This window comes from Littorina saxatilis, linkage group LG9 (assembly GCF_037325665.1).
Source record: "Littorina saxatilis isolate snail1 linkage group LG9, US_GU_Lsax_2.0, whole genome shotgun sequence".
NCBI classification, from domain to species: domain Eukaryota; kingdom Metazoa; phylum Mollusca; class Gastropoda; order Littorinimorpha; family Littorinidae; genus Littorina; species Littorina saxatilis.
Window position 1 is genome coordinate 43262731 of NC_090253.1, and position 27608 is coordinate 43290338.

General features: G+C 42.1%; 3 protein-coding genes across 6 annotated transcripts in view; all 3 read right to left on the minus strand.

Moving 5' to 3' along the window:
- LOC138976185 (peroxisomal sarcosine oxidase-like) overlaps positions 1 to 4992 on the minus strand; it is a 36395-nt gene extending 31403 nt beyond the window's left edge. The window contains exon 1 of the mRNA XM_070349029.1: positions 4870 to 4992. The gene's annotated coding sequence lies outside the window, so the exon portion shown is untranslated. The remainder of the gene's footprint in view (positions 1 to 4869) is intronic.
- LOC138976184 (peroxisomal sarcosine oxidase-like) lies at positions 919 to 23380 on the minus strand. Of its 4 annotated transcripts, XM_070349024.1 has the most exons (10): positions 22986 to 23178; positions 20065 to 20111; positions 15946 to 16083; positions 15322 to 15470; positions 12883 to 13096; positions 9640 to 9825; positions 8457 to 8612; positions 7439 to 7588; positions 6863 to 6938; positions 919 to 4998 (listed from the first exon to the last, which is right to left on the minus strand). In XM_070349024.1, exons 3-10 carry the CDS (start codon positions 16051 to 16053, stop codon positions 4871 to 4873), a joined length of 1167 nt encoding a protein of 388 aa, XP_070205125.1. In that variant the 5' UTR covers positions 16054 to 16083; positions 20065 to 20111; positions 22986 to 23178; the 3' UTR covers positions 919 to 4870. The 4 variants fall into 4 exon arrangements, with proteins under 4 accessions (XP_070205125.1, XP_070205127.1, XP_070205126.1 ...); XM_070349026.1 differs by lacking the exon at positions 20065 to 20111 and having other exon boundaries at positions 23121 to 23380; XM_070349025.1 differs by lacking the exon at positions 20065 to 20111 and having other exon boundaries at positions 23110 to 23380.
- A 2295-nt stretch (positions 23381 to 25675) lies between these two features.
- LOC138977207 (peroxisomal sarcosine oxidase-like) overlaps positions 25676 to 27608 on the minus strand; it is a 40541-nt gene continuing 38608 nt past the window's right edge. The window contains exons 7-8 of the mRNA XM_070350112.1: positions 26973 to 27048; positions 25676 to 26493 (exon numbers count right to left, since the gene is read on the minus strand). Coding sequence (XP_070206213.1) covers positions 26366 to 26493; positions 26973 to 27048 — 204 coding nt within the window. The 3' untranslated portion in view covers positions 25676 to 26365. The remainder of the gene's footprint in view (positions 26494 to 26972; positions 27049 to 27608) is intronic.

The following is a 27608-nucleotide window of genomic DNA, read 5'->3' on the forward strand; positions in this document are numbered from 1 at the left end:
ACAATGTTTAATGTAACTGTATGTTTGAAAGACCATGGTCACATTTGTAAAATAAATGTTAAATTAGAAAATAAATAACACTTTGGTTCATGATTTTTTCTACACCTGTGCTAAAAATAAGACATAAAAATGTTGGTATATAAGTCACTCAAATACAACTAGGTATGAATGGCTCGGTTTGAGTTTGTTGCAGTTGACCCTGCACATTGCGACCAATCATGTTTTTGCGTATTTCACAACTTCCTGTGTTACACAAACTCTGTGATGACCAATATTGCCTTCACTCCTCCCATAGGGTGACGGATTTCACAACTTTCTACAGATGAACAATGTTGCCTCCACCCCTCCCATAGGGTGACGGATGTCACAACTTCCTGTGTACACAAACTGATGACGTATTTCACAACAAAATGGCGCTGCCCATGGTCAACCTCGAAACTATCCGTATAGAATGGGGGCGTCCTCGCCCCCATAATAAATCCCTGCGCCTTGAAAATGTGCGCGATATAAATTGTATAAAATAAAAATAAAATAAAAAAAAAGTAAATCCCTGCGCTTAGAACTGTACCCACGGAACTGTACCAACAAACATGGTTTTGGGTGAATTAGGTCAGTTCCCTGTAAGTATTCAAGCGAAATGTCGTATGTTGAATTTTTGGTACAAACTTGCATTTTCAAATGGTTCTGACAAACTTTCTTGTGTGACATATCGTTTTTTGTTTAAAATGTATGAATCTGGTGTATACAAGTCAAAATTTTTGCTTTCTGTCCATGGTGTTCTAAATGAGTTAGGCTTTAGTGATTTTTGGTACAATCAAACTATTGATAATGTAACGGATGGTGGTTATGACCATACAAAACAGACACCTCCACACATAACAATACAGTGACTGAAACAGCCAAGCTTCACAAGGAGAATTAGGTTCTTCATTATTTATTTACAACAATTTCGGTTATGGCATGTATCTTGTAGTACGGGCACTGGTTGGGAAGTAAGGCATGGTTAGGTGAAGATGACACCAATCAGACAAAATATCAATTTTTTTCCCGACCCCCCCAGTCTGCCAGCTAAGCGTGACCAGAAACCTTTATTATGGTGGCTTTACTTTGACTGAACAGAATCCACTGCTCACCGCGGTACCCACAGTATCTTACTGCCCTCGCGGCTGCCCTACCACCCAGGCCTCCATCCGTCACTCACTGCTTTACATCTACTGACAAACTGGAGGCACTGGACCACTGAACCAGGCCACTTTTGTGGTTTGTATTGGGCTCAACCATGGTCCAGGGGGCTAGACAAGCTTAATAAGCTCCAAACTTTACAAAATATAACTACCAATAAAAATGTTCCCCATTGGGAACCACATCTTCACCATAACCATGCCTAACTTCATCCAACCGTACCAAAAACAAAGCAACAACAACAAAGAAAAAATACATATGCGCCGGTTAGAATTAAGCTGAATGATGGGCAAAATTGCAAGCTATACATACACACATATATACACAAGTTAGGATACCGCTGAATGATGGACTAGAAATTCTGCTCAAAACATACACACACCAGGTAGAACCAGAAGTGAGCGTAATCATGGACTAGGGATTCCGATGTAATTGACTCAATAAAAATTGAAGTGATGAAACCACAATACTGCAAAGAACATCCCAGACAATTCTAGTTCTTCCACAAGTGAAGGATAACTGGTGACCACTAAAATTCCGTTAAGTGAACAAGCTGCCCGGATGTCAAGCCTATCGGAAGCAGGAAGGGGATGGTGGGTGGAAAAACTAAACAAACTTACTGGGCCAAATAAAGGTGAGTAGCGAACCTGCATAGCCTATGCTTAGAAATACTTCACAAGATTTTCAAAACATGATGAATAGAACCAAGTTGACCAAATGTCAAGTCGGCAAGGCAGGATATGAACATTTTTAGATCAAACAATCGCCAACTAAACTTCAGGCTTCCCCAGGCCTCGTAAACAATTGCTCAGAGTCTATAATTACCACATATTCAAAATTAGAACAATGCAAAACCCAAACCGTTCAGAAAAAAGGACTTGTTTCTTGTAAACGCTGGGGATACTTGGAGAGTGACTTGCTGCTAGCGATGATAGCCTGGCGTCTGATACGGGTCTTAAGATGCCAGACTCAACCAAATAAGAATCGGACTGGATGAGGCACCACAATTAGTCTTGGAGTGCCATTGTTACTTGAACATCCGGGCTACTTAGACACATTGGCGAGAGGCTGAACCAAATAAAGATTGACCCATATATGAAGCACTAATCGTCTGCTCGAGAATCGCCTCCACTCTACTCGAGACAACTGTGTCTGCCTTGAAGTTCATAACAGCATTTAAGCAGAAGCTGAAATGTTTTTATGACCATACAAAACAGACACCTCCACACATAACAATACAGTGACTGAAACAGCCAAGCTTCACAAGGAGAATTAGGTTCTTCATTATTTATTTACAACAATTTCGGTTATGGCATGTATCTTGTAGTACGGGCACTGGTTGGGAAGTAAGGCATGGTTAGGTGAAGATGACACCAATCAGACAAAATATCAATTTTTTTCCCGACCCCCCCAGTCTGCCAGCTAAGCGTGACCAGAAACCTTTATTATGGTGGCTTTACTTTGACTGAACAGAATCCACTGCTCACCGCGGTACCCACAGTATCTTACTGCCCTCGCGGCTGCCCTACCACCCAGGCCTCCATCCGTCACTCACTGCTTTACATCTACTGACAAACTGGAGGCACTGGACCACTGAACCAGGCCACTTTTGTGGTTTGTATTGGGCTCAACCATGGTCCAGGGGGCTAGACAAGCTTAATAAGCTCTCTGGTGTATACAAGTCAAAATTTTTGCTTTCTGTCCATGGTGTTCTAAATGAGTTAGGCTTTAGTGATTTTTGGTACAATCAAACTATTGATAATGTAACGGATGGTGGTTATTTTAATACTTTCAAAGCACTGATGAAAAATAGGCTACAAGACCAATTTGTCCAAACCTGGCATTCAGAAATAAATAACAATGAGTTTTATTATAATTATAGAATATATAAAGAGAATTTTGAGTTTGAAAAGTACTTGTCCATCCTGCCGGTTAATGTAGCAAACGCTGTTTTAAAATTTAGAACACTGAATCATAAATTGCCTATACAAAAAGGTAGGACTCTTAGTATTCCCAGACAAGACAGAATCTGTCACAAATGTTCATCAGGTGACCTTGGGGACGAGTTCCATTATATTTTTGTATGTCCTTTTTTTACCAATTATAGAAAACAGTTGTTACGGTGCTATTATTATGCCCGCCCCAATTCAGTTAAATTCAGAGAGCTTTTTTCCACTACAAAAAAGAGTTTATTGCTAAAACTCGCAAAATTCATGACACTTGTCATGGACTGTTTGAGAAGCGAGTAAAATTTAATTCTCTTTTAGCTTTATACTCCGTTATCTGTTTTGTGTTGTTTGTAATAGTATTTTTGTCCTTATGTTAACTCACCCATCACCCCCCCTCCCCCTTCCCCCCATTTCCCATAGTAAAGAAATGTATGTAATTACTTTGTGTGTTTTATTATTATTATTATTATTATTATTATTATTATTATTATTATTATTATTTATTATTATTATTGTTGAATTGTTTCTTGTATTGTTTTTGCTCTCCCTCACCCCTCAACTCCCTTTTCTGTACATAGTCTGATTTCTTTTTGTTTTAGTTCCTTTTATTTGGTGTTGAATGAAATGTGTTTTTATTGTGTTTTTTAATTTTCCATGTACCCTCACGGGGTTTTATCGGAATAAAACTTGACTTGACTTGAATACGCGCGATATAAGCCTCATATTGATTGATTGATTGATTGATTGATGTCAACAGCAAAAAGAAGTACACTACAAAAGGAATTATATCGTCATGTGTAATTTCTTAAAAACCGTACAAAGGAAACCACAAAGTGTTTCGAAAATGAAATTTGTCACCAAGAGCAGTGGAAAATTACCAGACTGTAGTTTAACCTGACCTCATTTGCATGATATACATACGAGTAAAGAGATAATGCCAGTTCACACACACACACACACACACATCATCATCATCATTGCTCAAAGCTAATTTGAAAAATCACACCATTTTTCTGTATCATGAAAACTTTCAAATCCATTGTCATAACAAACACGGAGCCAAAGCTCACCCTTGCACATATGCCACAACATTTCCATTGAATTAAAGCTCTGTTAAGCCTAGTATTAGATTCTAAATCCGCTTTGAGAATCAGCAAACCGCCCATGCAGCTCAGCTAAAAAATCGGCCTAAGAAACGCACCTCGCAAATTTGCTAGAGGACGCAGAAAAGCGATATGTGGCACAAAATTCCCTTTGAAATTACATTCTGTTTAAGCCTGTTATAATTATCACATCGCAACTTTGATTCGTATTGGCATTAGAAGTCCGCACAAGCTGCGTTTGCTTCAGCTCAGCTTGAACTTTGTGTAAGAAACGCACCTCGAAATTTGCAAGAGGGCGCAGAAAAGCGATATGTGGCACAACATTTTCATTGAATTAAAGTTCTGTTTAAACCTGTAATACTTATCACATCCCAATTTTGATTCGTATCGGCATCAGAAGTCCGCGCAAGCTGCGTTCCCTTCAGCTCAGCTTGAACTTGGTGTAAGAAACGCACCTCACAGTTTACCAGAGGGCGCAGAAAAGCGATATATGCGGCATACAATTCCCATTGAATTAAAGTTCTGCTTAAACATGTAATAAATATTGCACCGCAACTTTGATTCGTATCGGCATCAGAAGTCTGCGCAAGCTGCGTTCGCTTCAGCTCAGCTTGAACTTGGTGTAAGAAACGCACCTCACAGTTTGCTGGAGGCAGCGTTGAAGCGAGACACAGCAAAAGGAGCCATGTTGTAGGAGAGCGGTTTGTTCAAAGCCAACTCCGTCACTGCTTTCCCCACTGCTGGGGCCAGTTTGAAGCCATGACCTGTAACGATGAAATAGAAAAACAATAAATGAGCTGATAAATACAGGACTAATAAATAGATAACTGCAATATTAAGTGAATAAATAAATAAATGACAAAATAAGTGATAGAAATATAATCCAACATGCGCGCATACACACACACACACACACACACACACACACACACACACACACACACACACACACAATCACACACTCACACACGCACGCACGTACACAAGAAAGCAAACAAACACGCACATATGCAAAGAAAGAATGACAGACAGATAAACAGACAGACAGACAGACAGACGTAATAAAAACAAAGAAGGAAAGAACAAGAAAACAGAAATATTATCAAAACGTAAATTAAATCAAGTTACACAAATCGATGTTCATTTCCAACAAGTAGTCTTTTGTGTGCAGTGTAAAGAATGTGGAGGTTGTCCATCCATGTAACATTAACATCCAGCGGTAACCAACGTCGTTTTAAGTCACTGTTGTTTTTATATAAATTCTAGCTAGTTTATATGGATGTATGAGTGGATGGAGGGAGGGAGCTAGCGAGATAGTGCGATACATAGACCGACTCACTGATTAACGGCTTGATTGACTAACTGATTGATTGACAGATTGATTCATTGATTGACTGATTGATTGATTGATTAATTTATTGATCGATCGATCTATCGATTGGTTGACGGACTTACTGATTGATTGATTGAACGAGTATAATCTATAAAGCGCCTGTTGTCGTTGTTGATTCTTTTCTGCGTTATACAAATTTAAGGATGTCGTTGGGCGCCCGGGGTCCGAAAAAACGCCAAAACGTCTTTGGAATCCACAAACTTTTGTTTCACGGGGGGAGGGGGGAGGGGGTGGAGGGTGACGCCAAGGACAGTCCTAAAGTTTCGAAAACTGCAGAACCGTTCAAGGCTAATCTGCCGAAGATACGAAATCCCAGCAACAGCCCCGCAATGAAGTGCATAGGCCTACCCGTGTAGTTGACAAGAGATAACGCGGAGGCAGGTAGCAGTGTACATCTTGACATGGGCTAATTGTTATCTTGTCCTTAATAAAGATGTTGCTTGTTGGGTTAACCTCAGGGGGAAACAGTTCAGATACACCTACGGTACAGACAGACTCCTTGCTAGGTCGGGCTAGCTACATACCATTGCCTGTTTTAGGATAGTCAAGAAAAAGGGAGTTTAGTTTTTTTAATTTATGCAGCCATTGCCTCCAGATGCAGGTGTAAACCTATTTTAACATTTTAACAAGGTTTCAAGAAGGAATAATAACTAAAGCTACCAGTTTATATTGCGATCCCTGATGTTGTTCTTTGGAACACCTACAGATACGTTCCTTCCTATATACTCCATTCCGTAAGTCGTCTTAGACCCATCCAATCTTTTACATTGAATAAACAAAATATTCACTTGCACATATGCACATACAAAAAATCCACAGCTTCCAAGCTTTCAGTGAAGCGTAAGAACATTTTGCTCTGTGAATGTCATAACTGACACCGATCTGCAAAATTAATACAGGAAAAAAACTAACAAACAAACAAACAAACAAACAACAACAACAACAACAACAACAACAACAACAACAACAACAACAACAACAACAACAACAACAACAACAACAACAACAACAACAACAACAACAACAACCAACCAGAAAAAACAAAAGACCCAAGAAAACAAAAATTATACACAGGAAGTTTTCAGACAGTTCATTTTCGGTATTTGTCGATGTGGAAGGATGCTCTTAAGTATCCCATGCCAAAAACCTGTGAGGATATGTGCTGGTTTAAATCATGGGGTTTACGGGGGAAGGTAGTTACTGTATAATATTTATTTTTAGTTCATTTATATTACCAGAGAAACCAGCAGCAATGATGATGTTACTGTGTTGCGGATGGTAGTCGATCACAGGATCATTATCAGGAGTGTTCTGGAGAAGAAGAAAATCAGCAAATTTTACTAATAAGGATTTCAGAAATAATTTACTCAGCAGATGTTTTTCTTTGGACTGGCAGAATCAATTTCCTGAGAAAAATAAAAGAATTGGTTCACACAGCAAACTTTACTCAGAAGACTTGCAATATTGTGCGCCACTTTATCATTTTGTATCTAAGAGCACATATATAAAGTTTATCTTGTGCTAAGTTGCTATATTACGAATCCCATGGCATTGTAAACGTGTATCCGAATAAACATTTTTAAAATCAGAAGATTTGCAGAACAAATTTACCCCGCAAAATGTATTAAGAAGAAATGCAGAGTATATGCCATGGCAGACACAACGTGATATTTTCCCCCTCCATTTTCATAACATTATTGTCCCATCGCTGGGAACTTTGGGTCGCTTCCTCCCAGTGGAAAGCTAGCAGCAACAGAGTCGCGCTACCCTGGGTGTATGCGTAAGTTGCTAGCAGTAAAACTTTTACTCACGGTATAGATACAAGCCTCCACAATGCCCGGTGAACCCTGCAGCCAGGGAAAATGCTGACGCACGTAGTCTGTGACCTTCTCCCGCACCCAGGTGTCGTCTGCTTCGTCCCTGGCGTCCGGGTCGATATCGGGACCGTCGTGCAAGCAGACCTGTTGTAAATTAAGACACAAGAAAGGGAGGTGTAAAATGTAGGATAGATGTTACAGGACATCATACATTTACATAGTCATTGGCGTATTCTGTTTTGGCCAGAAATCAGATTTGCAAGGATGCAAGCTCCAATCTGAATATGAGGAATTCTTGATTTAAAAATGATTTACAAATCATTCAGGGTGTAAAAATTAAAGAGCTGCCTCGATCGTCTCCATGCGGATTCTCCTGACTTGGATAATTACCAACGAATGTTTTGCTATTTGGCCAAACTAATTATTCATGTTCTTGCATGTTCTTGTTCTTTGTGGGCTAGCTTCTTCCATTACACATGGATGTCGTTTGGCGTTGATAATCGTCATAAGGCCGTGGGTGGGGGGGGGGGGGGTAGAGGAGGGAAGGGGCAGGTGACACCAAGAAGCGCCTATTACTTCGGAAATATAACTAGCACATTTTTGGGGCCATTTCAAAAGGTGAAGGGAGAGCCTAAAACGTGGGAGAGCCTAAAACGTGGGGAACCAAGAAGGAGAGCCTAAAACGTGGGGAATTAAAATTGAAAAAATGTTGATGGCCATTTCGAGAGATAAAATCTAGCAGAAAAGAACTATTAGCAGCTATAAATCCTCACTGATTACAAAGTTGTTCGCCCCAGAGAAGACTTGGAGAGGACAGCAGTCCGGACTGACGATTTAACAGCGAACGACAAGAAGAAGCGAAGAAAAATGTTCTTCGTGTCGCCTACAGTTTTGTTTACCCTGGACAATAACGCTTGATGGGACGGACATACACGTAAAAACCACACTCGGGCACAACAACGAGTGCAAGTTGGCTTTGCAGCCCACGAACGCAGAAGAAGACAAAGAATACCTTGACGTAGCCTGGGTATTCTTCGCTGGGCAGACCGTACACGTGAAACTCTTCACCGTCATCCTGTCCGCCATCGATGATACAAGGGAAGCGGTCGCTGGAGTGAGGGGTTGTCTCCCTGTTCTCCCGCCAATAGCACACAGTGATTCGAATAGGCTGCAAACAGATGACCGTAACATGATATAAAATGTTGATTTTTTTTTCTTACCAAATAAACATTTTGAGGGAAAAATCTGATGAATGGTATTCATCAATACCAAACCAGCGAAAAAGGATACTATTTGCAGAGTTTCTGAATGGTGTTTATGTTAAATATAAATATTTTCAAGGACACATACTTGTACATGAATGTATTCAACTCGAAAATACGACAAAATGTCCAAATCCATTATGTGAAGTATAATTATGGTGGTGCCACAAAAAACTGCATTGACAGAACTCTCTCATTGCAAAAATACAAGACTTATACCAACAAATTATCATCTGGATGGCTCTGAAAATAAGATGCTTAAACCATTATTACTGATAACAAGACGATTGAGCTAGAATTATGATAAGCATTGGAATCGATTGGACCGATCTTTACAACACTAGTTTTTAATCATTTCAAAGACGGGCGCAGTGGTGTGATGGTAAGACGTCGGCCTCCTAATCGGGAGGTCGTGAGTTCGAATCCCGGTCGCTGCCGCCGGGTGGGTTAAGAGTGGAGATTTTTCCGATCTCCCAGGTGCAGATTATGTGCAGACCTGCTAGTGACTTATACCCCTTTCGTGTGTACACGCAAGCACAAGACCAAGTGCGCCCGGAAAAGATCCTGTAATCCATGTCAGAGTTCGGTGGGTTATAGAAACACGAAAATACCCAGCATGCCTCCCCCGAAATCGGCGTATGCTGCCTGAATGGCAGGGTAAAAACGGTCATACACGTAAAAATCAACTCGTGCTAAAAACATGAGTGAACGTGGGAGTCTCAGCCCGTGAACAAAGAAGAAGAAAAAGAAGAAATCATTTCAAACTCTAAGTATGCCAAATGACCAAGCTTATAACGTCCCTTTTTTGGAAGTTTCCTTAACAACTTCCATCGACTATCCGTATTGCGTACCATAATGCAGTAACACCACAGAATTACTTCTCGGACAAACAAAACAAAACAAATCAAAACACAAAAGCTGGTTAGATAGTACCTTCAAAGGCAGCCGAAGCCCAAGCGGTTCCAGTAGCTTTGAAGTCCAAGGACCTGTCGCCATGACGACCTTCTTGGCGCGGTACTCTCCCTTTGTGGTTGTCACGGTAACCAAGGGTTGACCTGGCCGGATGACCTTGACCGTTTCACCCTCACGTAAAACCCCGCCCAATTGCTTGAACATTGTCTGTCAAAGAAAAATTAGCAGACATACATGGACTGACATACTGAATAACTGACTGATGGATATGGCATAGAAAGACTTAATAAAATGACACGGGAATGAATGTTTTAGTTCGGGTACGAACATGGGCGCAATACTTGTTTTGCGCAGTATATATCATAAAAGACACCTTCTGCGTTGCTTTGGTCAATGAGTCCTGAAGACAACGACTTGCAATGGTCCTTGAGAGGCAACTAAACCACAAAGCCTGTAGAACATGAAGGTATACTTAACCCCTTTGGTCTATAACCTTGACTGCGATACACCTGTCTAGGAAGGACACCTGCAATAGATGGACACGCTTAGCTCGTCTGGCAGTTGTCTTTACATCACAGGTATCACGTACAGTCGGACCTATCTCCATAAGACCTTCCAATGCTAGGCTTTCCCTTTGTCAGACCCTGTTTTCTGTTAATACGCTCTATATATTTACCTCCATTCTAAGACCTGTCAAACCCCCCGCGGGTTAGGGGGAAGAATTTACCCGATGCTCCCCAGCATGTCGTAAGAGGCGACTAACGGATTCTGTTTCTCCTTTTACCCTTGTTAAGTGTTTCTTGTATAGAATATAGTCAATTTTTGTAAAGATTTTAGTCAAGCAGTATGTAAGAAATGTTAAGTCCTTTGTACTGGAAACTTGCATTCTCCCAGTAAGGTCATATATTGTACTACGTTGCAAGCCCCTGGAGCAAATTTTTGATTAGTACTTTTGTGAACAAGAAACAATTGACAAGTGGCTCTATCCCATCTCCCCCCTTTCCCCGTCGCGATATAACCTTCGTGGTTGAAAACAACGTTAAACACCAAATAAAGAAAGAAAGAAAGAAAGACCTGTCATAAAAGAAACCTTCCCCTGTATAAGACTCTGTTTTCTAAGACCTATTAAAGGTAACGTTTCCCCTATAAGAACATGTTTTCTGTTAATAGGCTCCACAGTCTAAAGCCTCATCCTGACCTCAGGTCAAAATGAGTTCGGCTCATTCTATCCCTGACAGGATGCCTTGGTTTTCTTTCTGTGGGTAAGAAATCGATTTGTTACATATTTAGATCTTTTTGTAATGTGTTATGGATATAAGCAGATTCGCGATCGTCGATAATGATTTTTCATGGTGTTGTGCAGTTTTTAAATTACAAAGGAATTGATATGTAAGACAGTTTCAAGCGAGCTATTTTTTGCGGCTGTATTTACTGTGCAAACAACTCTCTAAATATGGCATAAGTGTCACGTGATAATCAACCGTTTGGTTTCGGCGCTCGCTGGAGCAGACGACTTTTTTGACAGCGATGCAACCATATATTACGGTCTCCTTCCGGCAGCAGTCCCAAAATTTCGACTTGTTTTGACCTTAGAACGATGTCTTTATCATAACTGTGAAGAACAGAACGGAGATCATTGTCGAAGTCGGCCAATCTGCAATCATTTACGTCTCGCGAACACTGCTCACAAACAACATATGGGAGATAACTCTGTATTCTTGTTTTGATAGATTCGCGTAGGAATTTAGCGTCCGGTCAGAGAGATAACTGGCGATAGCCGTTGAGCGATGTTAATCAGAATGTCTAAAGCCTATGATAAAAAGGAAACAAACTGAAATCGGTCCCGAATGGCGCTAAATAGGTTACATGGACATGAACATCCAACAGCCAACCGACGACCTGGTTTTCTCTACTCTAGCTGTGGCGGTCATTGAAAGGGAGTTCTGGCCTAAGGTCAATGACTATCAGTGGCGGATTTAGGGGGGGAGGGGCTAAGGGGACCCGGGCCCCCCTTCAGGGGAAAAAAAGAGAGAGAGAGAGAGAGAGAGAGAGAGAGAGAGAGAGAGAGAGATATGATTAAATGACAGTTTTTGAGCTCAGGTGGCCCTAGATTGCAGCATTTTGCGTCCTTGAAAAAAACAAATTCGGGGGGGAGGGGGCATGCCCCCGGACCCCCCTAGCAAGTTCGGGCGCTTCGCGCCCTCAATTAGGGCGATTTGCGCCCTCAATTCAGGCGCTTCGCGCCCTCAATTCAGGCGCTTCGCGCCTTCAAGTTTGTGCAAAAACGTTTGGGCCCCCCCTTCCTTAAAGATCCTGGATCCGCCCTTGACTATACCACGGGTATATTAGTGATCTATCACAGAGCACTTTGCTGTGTCCAGTAGCATCGTATCGCGATTTATTTATTTGTTCCTTCTTTCTTTATTTGTTTACATGTATTTATTTATGTATTTATATTTGAACTGTCAAGCGCTTGGTGCTATATTCGGAATTATATCTTTCTTTCTTTCTTTCTGTATTCACATTTGTCAATCGTTTAGAGCTGTTTTGGGGATTTGTGCTATAAAACAAAACCAGTGTTGAAACGGATTCCTGACCCAATTCTGGGACAGGTGATTGAGCCAAACAAAAATATATGTTGGTTTAGGGTAACATGACCAAGAAAAATAGGGTCGGTAAGTCGTTTGGTTTTTTTTTTAGTCTCGGCATGTTATGCAAAATGTGCCAGAGGGTGTTTTGGGGGGGATTGTTTGTTTTTTTATAAAAGAAAAAAGATTTTAGGGTCGGCGGGAAAAATAGGGTCGGTCGGGTTACCCTAAACCAACATATATTTTTGTTTGGCCTTAAGGTAAAGGCAGTAGAAAGCATGGAAGGAGTAAATGCCATGCGACAGTGTCACCAGTAGCATTGACCGGCACGGTTGGCCTAGTGGTAAGGCGTCCGCCCCGTGATCGGGAGGTCGTGGGTTCGAACCCCGGCCGGGTCATACCTAAGACTTTAAGATTGGCAATCTAGTGGCTGCTCCGCCTGGCGTCTGGCATTATGGGGTTTGTGCTAGGACTGGTTGGTCCGGTGTCAGAATAATGTGACTGGGTGAGACATGAAGCCTGTGCTGCGACTTCTGTCTTGTGTGTGGCGCACGTTATATGTCAAAGCAGCACCGCCCTTCGTGGTCGGCTGGGCGTTAAGCAAACAAACAAACAAACAAACCAGTAGCATTCATGGACGGGTGAGCCTCTGCTGCATATGAAAAGTTGTATTCACCTGAAAAGCAGCCAAAGCTTTGTCCGCACGTAGGATACCCCCCATGGGGTCCAGAATGGCACCGGAGCGTGGCGGGTAGCGAAGCATGGGGTAGCGGCGTTGAAATTCACTGGACTGGAACGACTGGAAGTCCATACCGTGACGACTCATGGACCCGGCCACCGACCCCAGAAAGTTACCATTTTCCAGTCCTATATTCAGCAGTCCGCATTTTCTGTGTGTTAAGAAAATATGATTAGCGAAGCTGGGTTTGACGTGAAAAGAAATGTTATGTTGACGGAATCGTTTTGTAATGTATTGAAAGTAATATGTTCAGCATTGAGGGGGGGGGGGGCGTAGCCCAGTCGGCAGCGCGCTGCCTTCATAAAGCGGGCAGAATACCTGCGCAGTTTCAGCGGCACAGACGACGCACTGCATATTATTATGGGGGCGAGGACGCCCCCATTCTATACGGATAGTTTAGAGGTTGACCATGGGCAGCGCCATTTTGTTGTGAAATACGTCATCAGTTTGTGTACACAGGAAGTTGTGACATCCGTCACCCTATGGGAGGGGTGAAGGCAACATTGTTCATCTGTAGAAAGTTGTGAAATCCGTCACCCTATGGGAGGGGTGACGTCAAAATTGGTCATCACAGAGTTTGTGTAACACAGGAAGTTGTGAAATACGTCACCCTATGGGAGGGGTGACGTCAAAATTGTTCAACAAAAACATGATATGTCGCATTGTGCAGGGTCAACCGCAACAAACTCAAACCGAGCCATTCATACCTAGCTGTATTTGAGAGACTTATATACCCGACATTTTTATTTCTTATTTTTAGCACAGGTGTAGGAAAAATCATGAACCAAAATGTTATTTATTTTCTAATTTAACATTTTTTTTACAAATATGACCATGGTCTTTTAAACATACAGTGACATTAAACATTGTTATGTTAAAAAAAAGAAAAAAGAAATAAAGCTTTTGTGCACAAATCAGAAAATACATTGTACATTTTACCTACAGGCCAAACAGTGTCTGTTGGCGGCAGAGGGCCCAGCAAGTTGCTATTTTTAGATCGATTAAAAGTTGTCAAGAACAGGCGCTTACATTTGGATGTGTCCACTGATAGTAGGTTTGGTTGTGATCAATCAGAATGATGTAGGAATAAAAATGTATGACAGTTTGGTATGATGACATGTAATTCAAATATGCTGAAATGTAATATTATACATGATATAATATTATTATGGCTGTTGCCATGACCATGAACCCCAAGAAAGGTTTAATGTTATGTAAAATCAAAATACCAAAATCAAGCACCTACTAATCTGGTGCGGCTTGGACCAAAAAAGGATGGACACGCAACTCGCTCAGCCAGCCAGCGCTGCGAGACTTACAGCGGCCAACTTCGCCGCGGCACGCTCATTGGCTAAGTATTGAACTTGCGTCAAGGCCGATGCGCGTAGATTCCCAGAATGTTTACTTTCGGTTAGATTCTTCGACAGCATTCGCAGAGGTGACTGCCGTATTGTGTACCGCAGTCAGAAGTAATTTATTACTTTTGGGAGTTTAGTAACGTGATATCAGTTTTCAATTGTTCGTTCACTTATATTGCTTTCAGATTTAACACACAAGAAACAGTAGCACGGTTTTCGTTGCGAAAATGTGCATTGGCAGTGCTACGCGATCGAATTGTGTATTATGTACACGCGGTGTTCTTCTCAGGAAAAGACCGAAGCGACATGTGACGTCAGTCGTTCAGCCCGCGAGCGGTGGGATGGGGGGGTTCACATGGTTTGTTTGTTTCAGAACCACACCCATATACACACATTTCACATGTAAACCATTTGTCCGCCCCCTGTCGATATTTATCGACTAAGTTCCTTGTTGATGCTGCGATAGGGATTATGACGAGTACTTGGCCCATTATCTTTTCACGCAACGTGTAGCGAGCTGGGATAATCTGCAGTGCGTTGTCTGTGCCGCTGACTTTGTGGAGGTATAATCTGCCCCTAACCAGCTCGTCGCTATCGGCGTGGGTTCGAACCTGGGTCTCGTGAGCATGCGCATTATCATTATCCCAAGCTCGCTGCGAAAGTCTCAGGGCTTCAAAAACACGAATATACGCAAGCAGGAATAAAAAGAGACGGGTTACGTCACTCCGTCGCTGAACAATATATCCAGGGATAGATGCCCGAATTTCCTTGCGAAAATCCCTCAAAGACAATAAGTATACCAAATACCAACTCCCCCCCCCCACCCCCACCCCCCAAAAAAAAATAAAAGTTGGCATATTGACACTAGTGCCCGGTTTACGAAAAAAAAAAATCTTCTTGTGTACATCAAGCTGATTTTGCATTCACATTAAATACCCGGACATAATATATGTATATGTTCAAGCTTACTTTAGCGACATGACTGTTTATTATAGGCAGCAACATAGGCCAAACTTACTTGTAAATGTTCACCCCAGCTTCTTTCTCCAGAGTGTCCCACAGCGGGTAGGAGTCGAGCATCATGTGTGTGTAGTAATCCTGGGTGTAGGCATAGCGTGTGATGCGGGACTGGCCGTGAGAACTGCCTCGACTGTGGGGGAGGGGGAACTGCATCCAAATTGTTTAAAATTAAATTAGCAAGTCAACATCTGCATTTCATTTGAACTGGAACAAATTAGGTCAATAATTATTATATTTTTCTGTGCGTTTTTCATCATGTGTGTAGTAGGCATAGCGTGTGTCGCGAGATTGGCCGTGAGAACTGACTCGGCTGTGGGGAAAGGGGAAATGGACAACGAAAATAGCATAACGGGGGGTGGGGGGGGGGGGGGGGGGGGGGCAGGCGATAATTAAAACAAAAAGAGTCAATAATTACAAGAGAAGTAGCATGTTTCCGGTTTATTTGTATTGGTCCCGAATAACCATATCGGTGTTAGGGGTGTTAAAACAAACACCCAACCAACCTACTTTGACTGTGTGTGCCTCTGATCTTACTTTTGTGTGGCCAATTCACGACCGAAATTTAAATTCCAGTAAATATCAAATCGTTTCCTTTACACACAAAAATGATTGATCGACTCACCTGTTCCAAGAGAAGAGTTTTCTGTCCACTTTTAGCCAGGTGGTACGCAGAAGAACTCCCCTCTATTCCTGCTCCGATAACGATGACATCGAACACCTCGCTACCCATATTGTATCCTTCTTCTCAGGCTTAGATTTGCTGGAAAAAAATATCAGAATATGTCATTAAGAAAATGACTCTGTCCGATCTGTGTGTGGCTGTCAGTCAAAGAACACTCGTGACCAAGCTGTCAATCAGTCACTCACCTCACGATATGAATATTCACTATTAAAAATGTTCTCACAAGCATATCATAAGTCATGCATAAACAGTTTTAAAGGCACATTCTTTCCGTGACAGGGCGATGCAGTAGCCCCCCTTATCACAAGCAGCTGCTCTGCATTGGTTAGGTTGTCTCCCTGCCAAGGCGTGAGCTATTTATAGTAGATCGACGTTTTATGTTCGTCGGAAGAAAAAGTAGAGTAGTTGTTTGTGAGTCTGGCTCCTGTTGATAACCTTGTATGCTCTTGGGAACCTTAGCCCTTAAAGGCACAGTAAGCCTCCCATAAACCATCACAGATACTGTCAGGCTTTTACACACAGTACAAACACCCTTCCATTTGAACGCTTACCAAACGGGAGCATCCTAGGTGCCCTACGTAAAGAGCGAGCAATTTTTAAAGAATTAATTTTGCGGATTTGCTCAGGGACAATCGGACCGTGGTGCGTTTTGGTGCTAGACCTAACTTTTAAAATCTAAATAATAAATTGACAGCTTCTTACACAAACATTCTTAAAGAATTCTTTTTTCATCAAGTCAAGATCAGTACAATTCGAAGTTTTGAAAGTTTGAAAAAAGAAAAGCCCGGAAGCAGGGTCACGCAAGGTCGTGGTTCTCGTAGCAGACGACGGTTTATGTCTATCGCCAGTTCCTCCGAACAGTCAAAAGCCATCGCTAGAGTTCTTGTGAACCACAGCCGTTTGTTTCGTGCATAGTCAGAGGTACACAATAACGTGCTATTGCAGATAAACTCGCGTCGAGTCGCATTCAAATTACTAACTGACGATGTACTTTGTGAAAAAGGGAAACTGGATCACACGGGTTCACGATGGCTCAGGGGTAAGATAAACCACGCAAAAATAAATTCTTTGAAAATTGCTCGCTCTTTACGGAGGGCACCTAGGATGTTCTCAAGCGGTGAGTGTTTAAATGAAAGGGTGTTTTTACTGTGTGTAAAAGCCTGACAGTATCTGTGATGGTTTACGGGAGGCTTACTGTGCCTTTAAATTCTCAACCCTGTTAGACTGACCTTCACCCAAAGGTGATTGTTGTGCTTCGTGCACTCGGTTCCATTTCTTATTGAACACTGTTTGGCTCACCATCTCAAATCGTGTCATGCTTTTGCATGGGGTAAGACCTTCCCTCCATTCGGACACATACCAAGAATCAACACTCTGACTGCTTGATGTCGTGAGTTCACAAATGTTCTGAATTAATTTCTGTAAAAGCCACTGAATGTTTGTTTGTTTGTTTGTTTGTTTGCTTAACGCCCAGCCGACCACGAAGGGCCATATCAGGGTGGTGCTGCTTTGACATATAACGTGCGCCACACACAAGACAGAAGTCGCAGCACATTATTCTGACACCGGACCAACCAGTCCTAGCACTAACCCCATAATGCCAGACGCCAGGCGGAGCAGCCACTAGATTGCCAATTTTAAAGTCTTAGGTATGACCCGGCCGGGGTTCGAACCCACGACCTCCCGATCACGGGGCGGACGCCTTACCACAGAGGGCCCCAAAGGGGGGGTATCATCACGATCACGGGAAGGAAAATTATAGCTTTCACGATCACAGTTACCTTGATTTTTGTTTTCACGATCACGAACACCAGTGGCAAATCACGGTCACGGTAAAAGTTGCATGTACAGAAAGCACGTGTCAAAGTAAACGCAACCACACAGTAATTCGCTCCTCTGGATCTATTGTTTATTCAACACAAAGTGAGAACTGTTGCACTTTTTTATTATTATTATTATTTAAATTCTCTTTCATACACACAGTGACACATAGAAATACATATCATGATTTGTAATCAGTAACAAGAATGTTGTTTTCAATGTTTCTCTCTCTCTCTCTCTCTCTCTCTCTCTCTCTCTCTCTCTCTCTCTCTCTCTTTCTCTCTCTCTCTCTCTCTCTCTTTCTCTCTCTCTCTCTCTCTCTCTCTCTCTCTCTCTCTCTCTCTCTCTCTCTCTCTTTCTCTCCACTCATACACATTCAACTCCCACACCCTCACTCACACACATGAATATATACTTGCACAATTTCACATTTCCAGAGATAACTCTTGCAAACCCCTGGGTGGATTGAAATTAAAGTACATGTATGTGTGATGGGTTCTTTATTTTCAACTTTGCCATACAGTTTGAGGTACACCATCGCCTGGTTTCATGGCATTGAAAAACAAACAGGAATGCTACAGGCCAAAAATGGTTTTACCTGAAAGAAGCGCGCAGTGCCAGTGGCGAAGCCACAAGCCTGAGCCTGCGAAGCAGGCGAGCCAACTAGGGAGGTCCGAGGGCATGCCCCCCCGTTTTTTTTCTCAAAAAACGGTTAAAATTTGTGCAATCTGGTCCATTCTGGGCATCATTTTCAGGGCTGTAATAGTGTTGTGATCTTGTTAAAAATCCCATTTTAGCCTCCCCCCACCACCATTCAACACACCTCCAAACTGGTGAAAACAACACTACTGTGCGCTGGCTTCATTGAGACCGGCGCCCGGTCGCGTTGCGCGATATTCACACGGATCATTTTTGCGGAAATTGTTCAACTTCACCGGAATAAATTTGACTTTACCGGATTTTGAAAACGGCTTTATCGGATTTCCGTCAATTACTGGAAAAGTAGCATGCCTGACAAAATCCCCAACGAACATGACTTTGATCGTCTTTGACATGAGGATCAAGTGACCCAAACTGGCACGTCTCCCCGCCATTGTTTCTGAATTTAACCCATTGTTGATATTAAAGTTTACAGGCGCTAAAATAAATCCAAGCTTAATGCAAAGAAGCGACAATTAGAATATATGCCAAGCGTGTCCACGTTGCTGGGATGAAAAACACATTTCTAGTTTCGGTTTTGGCTACACGCAGACTCGATCTCGAGCCAGTCGAGGTCACACTGAGCGAGTGACAGCCGGACGTGGCAATGTCGACAATGTCAATGATCTCACTCAAACTCAAAGATCTTGAACAAATTTCAAGATCTTTGCCTACATTCAGAACAGTCATAGAGCAACATAGATCAACATACCTTGATATTTCGTCTTCGGAAAGACTGACCTGAACCTTTCCACCAAGGAAGGCATTCTCGCCGCCTGCTTTGGTCTGGCTTGAATCCACAAAATATAACAGAAGTTCGATGACAGTACCGCTGCACGCCATTTTTGATCTTTGAATTCGAATTCGACTGAATGCACTCAAAACTTTTCCACGAAGCCCTTCCATTGGATGAAATTTGGCAGACTTTTGCAATTTGCCTCCTGATTCGATCTCTTTTTTTGTGTGATTGGTTCTCTTAAAGGGAAGCAATCGCTGTCAAAATCGACGAATAGAGGATCATAGAGTGATACAGCTGTGAAAATGTACGTTGAAAATAAAATGCTTTGCAATAATGCCCATCACGATCACGAAAACAAATGACGATCACGATCACGAGACTTGATTTTTTTGTCATCACGGATCACGGGCAAAGTCCCATCACGATCACAGAAATGGAAATTTCGGCAATCACGGTCACAGAAAGGTCAAAAAACGCCAATCACGATCACGATTTTAAACCCTTTGGGGCCCTCACCACTAGGCCAACCGTGCCGGTCCCACTGAATGTATTCACCAAGCATTCTCACTGCGCATATAAAGTCCCCAAGCTCTTCATTTGTTGTATGTGACCAAGTGGAGGGATGGTCTTATCCCATGCCAAAGCCTGGCTAGATCTCAAATGTGAGCCAAGCTGTGTTGCTGAATTGTTTTCAAGGGAAGGAGTGTGCCTTTAAACAAAAATAATACAAATATAAACAGCGAAGTGACTGTGGTAAGATGAACAAAGTTTAAAAAAACCCAAAGGATTACTGTACTCACCGATACAAAGACGACACAAGACGATAACGAATTTTCGCTTCTGGAAGCTTCATCAGGAAAAACAAGAACACAAAAGACAACAAGAAGTCGCGTAAGGCGAAATTACTACATTTAGTCAAGCTGTGGAACTCACAGAATGAAACTGAACGCACTGCATTTTTTCCACAATGACCGTAGTCCGCCGCTAGTGCAAAAGGCAGTGAAAGTGACGACCCTGTTTAGCGCGGTAGCGGTTGCGCTGTGCTACATAGCACGCTTTACTGTACCTCTCTTCGTTTTAACTTTCTGAGCGTGTTTTTAATCCAAACATATCATATCTATATGTTTTTGGAATCAGGAACCGACAAGGAATAAGATGAAATTGTTTTTAAAACGATTTCGGAAAATTAATTTTAATAATAATTTTTATATTTCTAATTTTCAGAGCTTGTTTTTAATCCTAATATAACATATTTATATGTTTTTGGAATCAGAAGACGATGAAGAATAAAATAAAAGTAATTTTGGATCGTTTTATAACAAAATAATTTTAATTACAATTTTCAGATTTTTAATGACCAAACTCATTAATTAATTTTTAAGCCTCCATGCTGAAATGCAATACCGAAGTCCGGCCTTCGTTGAAGATTGCTTGGCCAAATGTTCAATCAATTTGATTGAAAAATGAAGGTGTGACAGTGCCGCCTCAACTTACAAAAAGCCGGATATGACGTCATAAAAGACATTTATCGAAAAAATTGAAAAAAAACGTCTGGGGATATCATACCCAGGAACTCTCATGTAAAATTTCATAAAGATCGGTCCAGTAGCTGAATCGCTCTACACACACACACGCACAGACACACAGACACACACACACACACACACGCACAGACACACAGACACACACACACACACACACACATACACATACACCACGACCCTCGTCTCGATTCCCCCTCTATTTTAAAACATTTAGTCAAAACTTGACTAAATGTAAAAAGCAGACGCAACACGGAACGAACAAGGTTTGAAAGAAAATGGAGGAGAAACACGCAAAAAGGGGAAGGAACTGTAGGATACAATACAATGAAAATAATACAATGAAAAAGAAAACAAGAAAACTGACAATATTTTAACAGTTGGAGCACGCTCATGACAAAGTATTTCATTTCAAGGAACAATTGATGTGTGGAGCGACTGCCTAAAGCTATTGTAAAGAGAGTTCATGGCCGCTACAATGTGTCATATCAATAACAATATTATAAGATGTTTGATGGGTTGTTGACAGACCAGCTTTTTTGTCGTCCGAGGGGGAGCATATCGTCTTTTGTTTCATATTTATTGACCAAGGACGAAACATCACATCGTTTTTGTCATCATTTTGGTAGTGAGAAAATAAGATAACAATCAACACAGGGAGCCATGCTTTGAAACACGGGTTCCGTGCTGATAACCACACGAGTTCCGTGCGGATAACCACTGGCAATCAAAGCTGGCGTGTGAAAGCAACTTTCTGTATTTTAGAGTTCATAAAATGTTGGGATGAATATGTCAGGTTTGAGGATGCACAGTTCTGTTTGTTCATCTCGGTATTCCACTCCCTCGGCTTTCAGTTGTGAGTATCAAGCTTAGTAATCGAATGTGGAAGCTACGTTGAGTCAAAGGTCACAGAAGATTTGCGTCGTGCAGCGAAGGAAAGAATCGCGATCTTGTTTCCGACTCAGTACCTCTTTGTTTTTCATTAGACCTGTCAATCTGCTTGCTCGGCTTTGTGAGATGTTTGCATATCTTGTTGCTATTTTCTTTGCTTTATCATTATTTCTTATTTGTGCTTCGTTTATCGATACAGCGTCTTGTGCACGGGTCAAAATGTGTGTCAGCTCAGGGGTCAATTGGTTTGACTTGAACTTGACGTTCGTGTTTCTCACACAAAGATACACGCACTCCATGACTTTGTAAGAAGACATGACATATCGGTAGGTTTCATTTGTTTGTGACGAATTTATTGAAGTAGTTTTGTTTTTTTGTTTACTTTTGCCAGTTTGCCAGTTGGTTTTTGGAACTTTGCAAAGCAGTGTCTTGTCTGTTTAGGTCTGGGGAAACGCCAATGAAAAGAGCCGAAGAATCCTCGAGCGTTTCTATTGGGTTTGCTTTTGATTATCCATGTAATAGGGCTTCCTGCAACTATGGTAACCGGGGATTTATTCCCCGGGGAACATGAGATTTATTTACCAGGTGCTTGTGAATGAAAACTCGTGAAAATGATGACAATTTTCATTACTCATGGGCAACACAAGGCCAATGGCATAAAACGAATGCTCATGTTTTCGCATTGTGTGCATGTTCACCTAGTTGCATGAGAAAACAAAATCATCGGTGAAAAGCATAAGTAAGCATTTACACAGTATAGAAAACGTGTACATGTATTATGTAACAACCAATTACATTATGAGCTCGGTCGACACTACATGCGCGTTTGTATGCCAGCCAGCCCTTGTATCGTCTTCCCTCTCAAAGTGAGCGAACACATTTTACTTTGACAAATAATACTGATAACACTCATACACACGCTGTCACACACACAGACGCATACACATGAACACACACACACACACACACACACACACACCGGCACAATAACAAAGATTCGCGAAACACACAGACGAACAGACAGACACTGACACAAACCCACACACACACCGCACAAATGCCTCACGCACACACACACACACACGTGACTCGCGTTAGCATACACGCACACTGACACACAAACACACCGTCAGAGACACACGCCCACACCGCACACAGACACTGACACACACATGATACGCACACAAACACACACACACTGCGACTTGCTTATATGACTGCATACACCGAATACAAATGGCGGAGCAAACAGGAATCAAGTTATCATCATAACAAGCATCTAACATTACCTTATTCGTAGCTCCAGACGAGTAAACTTGAAGGTATGCAGAACCGGAGAGGTCAGGCCTACTGTTTGCTATAATTGTGTGCTTTCTTACAAACACTGAGCTACACACAAGCTCCGAAACCTACCGTGTACCTACTGTGAGCCGTGTTTGTTCACAGTCACTGTTGTGGACACAGTGTGGCAAGCACGTCAGTGAATTTTGACCGTTACTTTACAGGCGCTTGAATACAATACAATACAATACAATAATCTTTATTCATCTCTAAAAGAGAAATTACAAGCTTGACTGTGTGTCTGTAAAATCAATCAATTAATCAATCAATCAACCATGCATGTAGTAACATTCACATCGCATATTCACATCATATCGTTACACGCAAACATTGTACCCACACACTTACTAAATAAGCCTACAAATAGAAGCAATGCATTGCCTGTTTAAAAATTATATCACATTAGTCACCTTATCACACTTTAACCACATTATCTTCTCACATTTGTATCCTATAAGTCAATATAACTAACAACAGAGAAAAACAACTGATAAAAGGATGTAAAGATTATGCCGTTGTCAGAGCGACAGCACCAGCACCTAGGCTAGCGCCCCTAATACTTGTCTTGTTTATTTTTTTATTTTTTTCCCCACTCAAAGAAACTACGAGTATTTGGGACATGATGTGCTGATTCACTACAAAGTTATGCTTCTGCCCTTTGAAGGTAAATTAAGTACGCTTTTCTTTGCTGGACAGGCACCCGAATAAATTTTATCTTGCGCAAATGCCAAATGTAAACTTGACCAAGCCGTGCCGCGCGGCAGTTCACCTTTTACGGCCGGTTACCGGCTGCACTAATAAAGTTTCTTGTTTCAAGTTACGCTAAAGCCCCGTGTGAATTTGACTAAGTGTGCTTACCATTGTTTTAGTTATGCGCACCTGTGCATAACGTTTCTTATCTGACACTCATTCCCTATGTGCACTGGATAAAGTGCGCTTATCTTATGTGTACAGGCACCTGAACAAGTTTGTTATATTTCCCTAATGCCTCATGTGAACTAATTTAGATTAAGTGATTTGACCTTGGCCGTACATGCACCTGAATAAAGCTTCTTATCTTGCTCTATTGACCTGAACTGTAAGAACTTGTGCACCTCAATACTTCTTAATCGCATGCCTCCATTAGAAGTAGAAAAAGCCTTCTGTAATAAAGTTATATTGTCTCTAACAAAATAAAGAAACAAATGAAAAGTACGATATATTTTCTGCCGTTTATGCGTTGGCAATATCTAGGAGAGAGAGAGAGAGAGAGAGAGAGAGAGAGAGAGAGAGAGAGAGAGAGAGAGAGAGTGTGTGTGTGTGTGTGTCACACGGTGTGTGTGTGTGTGTGTGTGTGTGTGTGAGTGTGTGTGTGTCAGTGTGTGTGAGTGTGTGTGTGCGGGCGCGCCGAACGTAATTGTGTGTGTGTGTGTGTGTGTGTGCCGTGTGTGTGTGTGTGTGCGCGCCCGAACATAAATGTGTGCGTGCGTATGTGTGTCAGTGTGTGTGTTTGTCTTTGTTTTGTTTAAAATATAACATATAACACGCATGAATACATAAACATCAAATTTTACAGAGCACAATTTATAACGCTTCATTTGATTGGTGGATGTTCAATGTCTGCAAACTGTGAAATATTCTGTATCTTCCGTTATGTACAATTCCAATCCGTGGTTTCTTGAAGACATGCAGATGGTTTTCCGTGTTGGTGCGGTTCTAGTTCAGTGCGTGTGTGTGTGTGTGTGTGTTTGTGTGTGTGTGTGCGTGTGTGTGAGTGTGTGTGTGTGCGTGTGTGTGTGTGTGTGCGTGTGTGTGCGCGTGTGTGCGCGCGTGTGTGTGTCTGTGTGCATGTGTCAGTCTGTGACTATGTGTGCGTGCGTGTGTGTGTGTACGTGAGTATGTGTGTGCGCGCGCGCGCGCGTGTGTGTGTGTGTGTGTGTGTGTGTTTCTTCTTCAAATCATCATAGGGGGGTATACGTGGAGCATGCCGTCCATCACAAAAGATCGTTTGTCTTATCTGGTCTCGAAAGATATAGATTGCATAATAGCACATGCATGTCTACAAGAGTTCATACACTTTTACACGTAGTAAACTTTCATGATTGTGTTTGGTTTGGATTTCAAACAAAAAGATCAGCGAAGCTGCTCACCAGCAAACCATAATTGCAAGCAACCCGGCGACAGAATGAAAGATTTAAATGAAAATTCAATTCAATTATATTTTTTAACAATCCATTAGTTAAAAGAGAAAAAAACCAACCCGTTATTGTTTTAGAGAGCGGCTGGGACATGGATTATATGTGCAGCGAAGTAATCAGTCTAAGGCAAATGATGGGGGTAGGGGTTTGGGTGATCATTGCGGGGGGGGGGGGGGGGGGGGGGGGGGCGGTGTAGGAGCTATCTTCGTGCTATTTAAAGACAGTCCTTCTCGTGTGAGCGATTCAGCTTCCTATGAAGAGTCAATCAGGTTATTCAAGTTTAATTTGAAGTTGAGATTTTTCAATGTTCATTGTGAGTTGTGCATCTATTGCATGGTATTGTCTATAAGTGGATCCTGGAACGCCGAAGAAGAAGAAGAAGAAGTCTATAAGTGGATAATGTGTTGCTGGAAGTTTATTGTTACGTTATTTTGTTCGTATTTGATGTTTAAATAGTATGACTTTATTCATAGTTAATATGTAAAGCGCGGAGAGCATAGTTTACCGTCTGTTGTTCGCGATATATCTGTCAGTACAATTAACAATTAAATTTGAAAAAGTCTCTTCTTGGCACTTTTATATCTCCGAAGGTGAATTCTCTGACGTCCAGAGAGAATCAACGTTGTAATAAGAATAATGGTGTCATGTTAAACAAAACTGCCATTTCTGCTGCGTATCTCCCAAGAAAGTTTTTGTTTGTTTGTTTGTTTGCTTAACGCCCAGCCGACCACGAAGGGTCATATCAGGGCGGTGCTGCTTTGACATTTAACGTGCGCCACACACAAGACAGAGGTCGCAGCACAGGCTTCACTGTCTCACCCAGTCACATTATTCTGACACCGGACCAACCAGTCCTTGCACTAACCCCATAATGCCAGACGCCAGGCGGAGCAGCCACTAGATTGCCAATTTTAAAGTCTTAGGTATGACCCGGCCGGGGTTCGAACCCACGACCTCCCGATCACGGGGCGGACTCCCAAGAAAGTAGAAACAAACTTCAAGAACTAGTTTTGTCTCGGCGACTTCGTCACACCAGCATTAAGAAAGTGCTCGTAAGGTCACCACCACCAGGCGGCGCATGTATATGTATCGCACATCGTTAACCGCTGTTGGTTTGGCATTGCAGTCATTGAGCAGCGCAGATAGATCTATCACAGGTGGCTGGGAGTGTGTGTGAATCGTGACACTGCAAAGTGAGCCATGTTGTAGGAAAGAGGTTTGTTCAACACCATCTCTGTCACTGCCTTCCCCACGGCTGGTGCCAGCTTGAAGCCATGTCCTGCACACACACACACACACACACACACGTACACACACACACACCGACGCACGCACGCACGTACCGGCGCACGCACGCACGCACGCACGCACACACACACACACCGACGCACGCACGCACGTACGCACGCACGCAAGCACACACACACTGTGACACACCGTGCACACACACACACACACACACACACAATCAATGAAAGTAGTACTGACTTTGAAACGAATTTTTTTGAGACCACGGTCGAGACGACGACGACGTTATGATGAAGATTACGGTGGTGGTGGTGGTGGTGGTGGTGGTGGTGATGATGATGATGATGATGATGATGGATGATGATGATGATGATGATGATGATGATGAGGAGGAGGTTTGTTGCCTCGTGAACTTAAAAGATCTTGGCATCATTTTTTGGCTTTAATATAGGCATTTTTTTATCAGATTTATTTCATGAAATTCTTCCGGTAGTCAAGGGGTTATCTTACCAGAAAATCCAACAGCAATGATAATATTGCTGTGCTTTGGGTGACAATCGATCACAGGGTTGTAATCAGGGGTTGTCTGAAACAGAGAATAAACCGAAAGCAGTTTACAAAACCTATTAAATGTAACAGTAGCGGACTACAACCGAATCCAGTCTACGAAGCCTGACATATTTAATAGCAAACAACCGAAACCGGTTTACAATAGCAACAATCACAGTTAGCAGTAGGAAATCGAAACCAGTTTACCAAAATCAACACACCACACACACACACACACACACACACACACACACACACACACACACACACACACACCCACATGTACGCACGCACAGACACAGACACAGACACAGACACACACACACAGGCGTACACACACACACACACACACACACATAGGTGGTTTTACAGTCATTTGGGGTCGGCTGTGTATCAAAATGCCATCTTGCTCAAAACACAGGCATTTGGGGTCTCTTTTGTTTTAAGTGTTAGAAAGTTTCTTAAAACTTCAATGAGCGTTAAATGCCATTTTAAAGTGTGAAAACTCATTTCAGGAGGTTATTACATAAAATGCAACCTCCAGCGTGATTTTTAGAAAAACAGACATTTGGGGACGATGTTTGCTGTACAGCAGTG

What these genes read in the sequence shown, in the direction of transcription:
- LOC138976184 (XM_070349026.1), bottom strand. Translation starts at nt 16,053, where the DNA reads ATGGGTAGCGAGGTGTTCGATGTCATCGTTATCGGAGCAGGAATAGAG. An exon ending in AAACTCTTCTCTTGGAACAG is followed by an intron (nt 15,471 to 15,945) that starts GTGAGTCGATCA and finishes ATTTGGATGCAG; the next exon opens with TTCCCCCTCCCCCACAGTCG. An exon ending in GGCTTCGGCTGCCTTTGAAG is followed by an intron (nt 8,613 to 9,639) that starts GTACTATCTAAC and finishes ATCTGTTTGCAG; the next exon opens with CCTATTCGAATCACTGTGTG.